Source organism: Quercus robur, chromosome 12 (genome assembly GCF_932294415.1).
Source record: "Quercus robur chromosome 12, dhQueRobu3.1, whole genome shotgun sequence".
NCBI classification, from domain to species: Eukaryota; Viridiplantae; Streptophyta; class Magnoliopsida; order Fagales; family Fagaceae; genus Quercus; species Quercus robur.
In genome coordinates, this window is record NC_065545.1 from 15983502 (window position 1) to 15990742 (window position 7241).

The 7241-nt window shown below is 33.5% G+C and overlaps 1 protein-coding gene across 1 annotated transcript; it reads left to right on the forward strand.

Moving 5' to 3' along the window:
- Window positions 1-2618: 2618 nt before the first annotated feature.
- On the forward strand, window positions 2619-5438 carry LOC126708674 (BURP domain protein RD22). The gene is made up of 3 exons (XM_050408529.1): window positions 2619-2780; window positions 2926-3031; window positions 4299-5438. The coding sequence occupies exons 1-3, from the start codon at window positions 2751-2753 to the stop codon at window positions 5237-5239; spliced, it is 1077 nt and encodes a 358-aa protein (XP_050264486.1). The 5' UTR covers window positions 2619-2750; the 3' UTR covers window positions 5240-5438.
- The last annotated feature ends 1803 nt before the right edge of the window (window positions 5439-7241 follow it).

Here is a 7241-nt window from a genome sequence, read left to right on the forward strand (position 1 = left end):
ACATTTGATAAAGCTCTGTTTTTTGTGTTTGATGTGCCAAATGCCAAATATTATAGCATTTAGCACAAATGTGTCCCATTGTTAAGGAGGACCACATAGTACACTTGACAAAGATGTAAACAAAAATCTTATTTCATTTTCTCAGTGCTAGCCCTAAAATCCCTACTTCTTCTTCTTTTTATTAATTTAAATATTATTGTTAATTATTTCCTCCAGTGCGATAATCGAGTTTATATAGAACATTGTCATTAAACCAAAAAATTAAACTAGAATTTTTTTTTTTTTCACTTTCTTTTCAATTTGACTTTTCTTTTAAAAAAATAAAATTACAAGGTATAAAAGTGGGTAATGTTTATATATTTTACATGCATGGACGAAACCCTAAAAATATCTCCTTCCAAGTTCCAACTAAACAATAGGACTATTAGGTTGTATTTGTCACCATCGATCTCACAAAATGGGATAGTGAAATGTATAATAAAATAAAAATTGACCATTTAAATTTTATCTGTGGGTTTCAGTTAACTCAACTAATAAAGTTTTTTATGGTTGAATAAGAGATATGAGTTCAATCTCCGCCTACAATTCCCTCAAAAAAAATATAAATTGACATAGAATTAAATACATTTTTAGATTTATAATATCTAATCTAAAGATTTTGAATTATGAATTAGAATCTATTTCAAAGAAAAGAGACTGCTTTATCCCCCATCCTAGTATTAAAGAACTGAAAGAAGAGTTCAATGATCCTACAAGGAATTCCCTTTTTTAATGGCTTATTTACTTTCCTGGCAAAAAAAATCAGAACGAAGGAAAGTCCACATAAAATGAATATGATCCCATTTAGCTTTGATTACATCGGATAAAGCACTCACCGAATTTAGAGCATGAGAATTGACACAAAAGTCCAAAACTACAAATCACGTTTGCATGAATTTATGCATGCATATATCTTGAGAACTTTCTCCACAACTTTAGGTGAACTGAACCACCATATATAAATGTTTTTTTTTTTTTTTTTTTGGAGAAAGCACCATATATAAATGTTATGTAAGCATTAAAATTTAACGACTTATTTTCATTACTCTCTGTGGGCAATATGACTAATATCTCTAAACCATTTTCTGTTATTTATTATTAAGGTAATTTATGTGCAAACATAATAATTAGGAAGATGAATTTGATTATCATCCCTATCATACTCAATTCCGAAATGCCTATAAGACACAAGGGATGTGAATTATCCACAAGCACACACACACACACAAAAATAGACATAAATGAAGTGTTTTCTTGGCTATATTGATGTGTTTTGCTATGCTATTTTCAGATTGTGCACACTAATTAATAAATTGTTGACATATTGAGCTATGAGTCTTGTAACTTAACGACATCATTTGTTCTCGAACAAAATCATGTGTCATATTAACATTTGTGTTCCACTTTATTTTCTATCAATTGCAATATGTCATATATCTGATTTTTGTTTTCCATTTTTAACTTTAGTTATTGTATATGAAAAGGGGAAAAAAGTGACAAAATGTGATTGAGGGAATATAAAGTGAAACAAAGTTAGGGCCAAAGATTTTTATTTGTTTGCTCTCTTTTATAATGAGCATCATAAGGTTCAAATTCTCCTCATCTTATTGTAACTATCAAATAATAATAATAATAATAAACCCCTAATCAATTGATAACGTCATGTTGTTGAAATTTGAAAATCGATTGAAAAAATAATAATCAATATATATTTCTAAATAATATGTTGTTGAGGAAAAAAGGTAACTGATATTGTTCATGTAACATTATTAATTGTCCCTAACCTCTCTAAATGGCGATATGTCAACAAGCTTTTAAAAGCCGAAAAAAAGCATATAAATCCATTGGGTAGACCGCCAGACCTGTATAGTATAACCTGATTATGAGAGATGATGACGACTCGCAACCCCCCACTGATCCATCATAAATTCGGTGGTTGTTTGTTTAGTTTGTTTGATGCAATTATTGATGCAAGAGTCCCATGTAATTGTAACTTGTAAGTAAGTGAAACAGGCCCAACCGTCCAAGCCACAAAAGGCAGTGACAAACGTCTTCTTGTTTTCACTCACTCAGTGCACACTCCAATATTGCACACAACCATTCCCACACTTTTATGTCCCGATTTCAGTGTAAAGTATGTGTACAGTTATATGCAACAGTTTGTGTGAAATAAACACTATATATTAAAATCATAATTTTAATGCAAAATATATATATATACGGTTGTGTACAACCGATGTGAAATAAACATTAGTTATTGAACACGCACTTTCAAGTCACAATTTCAATACAAAGTGTATATGTATAGTTGTATGCAACAATTTGTATGAAATAAACGTTACTCAGTCATGATTTTAATGCAAGGTATGTGAGTACAGTTGTGTGCGACTGGTGTGAAATAAACATTGGTTCTTGAACAATATACAAAGTCAGCTAGAAAACAATCTCAATTTCTCTCTGGGTACTGTTGTACTGCCCGACTCTCTCTTGCTCTCTCTCCACCTGTCCCAATTGACATAAATGAGTTTAAAGTAAGTGAGCCGCGGGCAGTTGAAGTAATTAAGCCGCCTGCGTCTAGCTACGTAAATTACTGTATCTTTTCAAGAACAATTTCCCTTATAAATTTGCAACCTTGTTGCTATCCTTTCCAAATACTAAGCTCAGCATTCAGCTTTTTCTGATCTCTACTAAAAATCCATAGCTAAACCAAGATGCATCTACACACTCTCGCTTTTCTCGCTGTAAGTTTTATAATATCTTGCACCCATCTGGACATAATAATCTCTCTTTCAAACTCTCTGTTCCAAGAGAGTTCATATTTCCTTGATTTCAATAACTTTTTTATTAGTATTTTTATGTAACATAACGTGACTTTATGTGTTGCAGGTTGCACTGGTGGCAAGCCATGCTGCTGTGCCTCCTGAAAAGTACTGGAACTCCGTGCTGCCAAACACTCCAATGCCTAAAGCCCTCAGTGATCTTCTCCAGCCTGGTTGGTACTTCAAATCTGAGAGGACCACTCTTGCATCTTTTCACTAACATCTCTATAATATACTTCTAGTTATTTCTTACGACCTGAAAGTTGCAAAAACAATTTTGAGCTTTGGCAAGAGGTTTTTCTTTTAATTTTTTAATTATTTGCTTAGGAAAATGTTAAAATTACTACATATTTTTACTAAGTAAATCACTTACAAACTGACTTAATAATGAAGGTAATTTATGTCACTTAAACAACTAATAAATAAATAGGGAAGCAAGTTAAACATGATAGCCCATGTCATAGCCATTGCTTACCTTACAAAATCACCATTATTACATGATAATTCATCTCTCATACCTTCAGTTATGAAGGCTTGGAGGAGAGATCCTCGTGTGTTCTTCTTCTTCTTAATAATATTGTGGTCTAGCAAAATAAATAAATAAATGGAATGCAACTAAGAACTCTTAGAAAGTGACCTTTTACGAAACGTGAACTATATCTAAATAAATAAAGCATCCATTTTTGCACAAAATAAAATGATAAATAAATATCTTAATTAACTTTTGTGATTAAAGACACGTCGGTTTGTAAGATTTATATAGTAAAATTGTAGTATTCTATCATTATTTAATTGTTTATGTATAGCTTTTTATTTTTTATTTTTGTCTTTAACTAAAAAAAAATGTCTAATTTTTTAGGTACAATTATATTTTAACTAACCTTAACAAATTAACAACAATAAATTTAACAACACAACAAATTTCTTTCATAAATAAAGAGATGGAAAATTTTAGTTGGTGTGTCATAATAGTGACAATCTCTTCTCTTAAATAAAATTTATCTATAGTCTTTTAGGTACAATAAAGTAGGTTCTCCAATTAAATTTAAACCTTTCATTTCATTTACCAATAAGATATATATGGTGCTATATTTTTCATTAATAATTAAATTCAAAATAACCAAATGTTTACATTCAATTAATATACTACACCTAAAGTGCGTATCAAAGTTTTATACTTGTTAATAAACCAATAGGCTTTTAGCAAAAATCTACATCTAGATTCTAGACGTACTAAAAGTCTTTCATCTTATAAGTTCTAGCTTCTAATTCATGTGGTGTTTTGTGTAAAAAAAAAAAAAAAAAAAAAAAAGCTTGATTATTAGTTTATTAGACACTGGTGTATATGGGGTGTGTGCACGTTAATCACACTCACTAATTAAAGTCTTTCATCTTGTAAGTTCTACTTCTAGCTTCTAATTCATGTTGCTAACCTTGCAGGCCTGATCGATGACAAAAGCACTTCAGTCGATGTAGGAAAGGGTGGCGTAAACGTTGATGCAGGAAAAGGAAAGCCAGCTGATGGCGGCACTCACGTCGGTGTTGGAGGCAAAGGAGTTGGAGTGCAAACTGGAAAGCCAGGCGGCAAAGGAACCAATGTGGGTGTTGGCAAAGGAGGAGTATCTGTGAGCACAGGCCACAAAGGAAAGCCTGTGTATGTTGGAGTAAAACCAGGGAAAAATCCCTTTGTTTATAATTATGCTGCCACTGAGAATCAACTCCATGATGACCCCAATGTAGCTCTTTTCTTCTTGGAAAAGGACTTGCATCCAGGCACAAAAATGAACTTGCACTTCACTAAAAACACGAACACAGCTACCTTTTTGTCTCGCCAAGTTGCAAATTCAATACCCTTTTCATCTAACAAGGTTGCAGATATTTTTAACCGGTTTTCAGTGAAACCTGGGTCAATGGAAGCTGATATAATTCAAAGCACAATTGAAGAATGTGAAAAGACAGGCATCAAAGGGGAGGAAAAATATTGTGCAACATCATTAGAGTCAATGGTGGATTTCAGCACTTCCAAGCTTGGAAAAGATGTTCAGGCAATCTCTACCGAGGTGGGAAAAGAAACCCAGATGCAGAAATACACTATAGTCCCAGGAGTGAAGAAGGTTGGAAGTGACAAATCTGTTGTGTGCCATAAACAGAACTATGTCTATGCTGTCTTTTACTGCCATGCAACAGAGACCACACAGGCTTATATGGTGCCGCTAGAGGGTGCTGATGGAACAAAAGCTAAAGCAGTGGCTGTATGTCACACAAACACATCAGAATGGAACCCAAAGCATTTGGCCTTCCAAGTACTCAAAGTTAAGCCTGGAACTGTCCCTGTCTGCCATTTCCTTCCCGAGGATCATGTTGTCTGGGCATCCAAATAGAAGTCTCTGGGAAAGGCTCAAACCTCCATAGCATAATTTAATTGCAAGAGTCTGAAATCCTTATATGTACTGTGATATAAACTACAGCGTTTAGTTACATGTTTGAGTGTCCTTTAGTCATGGATGATACATTATGTACTCACTAATAATACATCCTGTCTCTTTCTACTTACTAATAAATTCATATATTTTCGCTTTATTGGGCCACTTTCATTCTCTTTATTTCCTCCATAACAAGACTTAAATGTAATGCTGGTACGCATCAGTAATAAGATAAACCAACAGAAAGACCTTGTTGTTGCTACATTCTTTTCTATAGTGTCCTCAAACCAGAAGGGTAGGAGCCCTTGGTTTGTTAAGACACCTCAAAATTAGGAGTGGAGGAGGATCCTTAAGATATGGTTTTAGAGCCATTTATGAAGCAACAAGCAACATTTTGCCAAAGTTTCTAATTTCCTGGAAGGGGGGAATTGGGATTGGAAACTTGCAAGGTCTGAAGGTTTTGTTCCTATTCAATGCAAGCTCTCCTTCATTGAGCTTGATGAGAAGGATACGGCCTTTTGGCTTCTTCCAAGTTTGGCAAGTATACTTGTGCTGAAACTTGGAATGCCATTAGAGTGAAGTTACATGAGATAAATTTGAGAATCATCTGATTTTCTACTAAATATCTAGGCATGGTTTCTTTAATTGGTTGGCTTTTAGGAATAGGTTGTCTTTTAGGAATAGGTTGTCCAGTCTAGATACTAGATAGAGTCCTTCAATGGGGGAATCAAGGAGATTAGGCTTGTGTCTTTTTGCTGAGGTTGCTTGAAAAGTAGGATCCATTTGTGTTTTGAATGCGCCTTTTCTAGAATAATACGGAAGGAAGTCATGAAATGCTGCTTAATTAACAAGCCCAAGCTGGTTTGGGATGATTAGACTACTTAATTAAGGCCTTCCAAATTTGAAAAGGAACTCTAAAGGTTGTGCTATGCAAGTTGGTGTGGGGCCTAGCATGTGTCACATTGGGTTTGGGGTTAAAGGAAGATAAAGCTGAGGACAGCATTGTGAATATCACTCAATAAATGAATTAAGGCTAAACACCTACCTGAGGAATTAAAGTTTGATGCGCAATTGTTTCTCAAAAAAAAAAAAAAAAGTTTGATGCGCAATTACCACTAACTATGCGTAATGATAACCATGCAGATATCCATATAACTTCAAAGCCTTTGTTCCATGAGCAAACAAAGCATACAGAGGTGCATTGCCACCTTATTCAAGAAAAAGGGAAAGTGGATTATTGTTTTCCATTAATGTTTCTATAGAAGCTCAAACGGAAAATGTTTACCTAGATTGAATTTACCATATAATAAGTTGAAATCATATACATCTCCCAACTAACTTAGAAGCGGAAGTGATTTGAGAGTTTGAGATCTATATTTTTTAATAAATTTGGATTTAGAAGAGGTATTCTCAACCCAAACAAGTTGTTTCTGTTCTTAAATAAGTGCACCAAAATAGACCAAATAGAACCAAAATGAACTAAAGTAGATTGAACAGACCAAAGCAAACAAAAATAGACTGAAATGCTATATTCTAATATGACTCAACAAAAGAGTAGCAACAATAAATACTAAACTTCATCTTTTAGATATTACTAGCTTGTAACCTGTGCTTACGTACGAAAACATAGAAAATAAATAAAGTGCGTCGAATGAAACAGTTTAGTCTGCATTTTTTTTTTTTTTTGGTAAAAATATTCGAGTCATGTTTTGGGTGTTCTTATTCTATTAGCAATAGTAACATGTTATGATTTAAAATGGAGGAAAAATTTAGTGTTTTAAAGACCTTGGCACTTGAAAGAGGTAAGAGAGGGAGAAATATTTGGTGTTTGTGTTTAATGAGAAGATGAACAACCTCAGTAAATAAGCAAGAGGAAGTTTTTTCTTCTTTTCTTTAAATCACTTTAGAGATCAACGGGTATGAGAGAGAGAATTTGGAGGTTTCTAGGAATTGTGAAGCA

Excerpts from the sequence above, each read along its gene's own strand:
- LOC126708674 (XM_050408529.1), top strand. The coding sequence starts at position 2,751 with ATGCATCTACACACTCTCGCTTTTCTCGCT. Across the intron at positions 2,781-2,925 it reads ACACTCTCGCTTTTCTCGCT|GTTGCACTGGTGGCAAGCCA; the intron begins GTAAGTTTTATA and ends TATGTGTTGCAG. Across the intron at positions 3,032-4,298 it reads CAGTGATCTTCTCCAGCCTG|GCCTGATCGATGACAAAAGC; the intron begins GTTGGTACTTCA and ends CTAACCTTGCAG.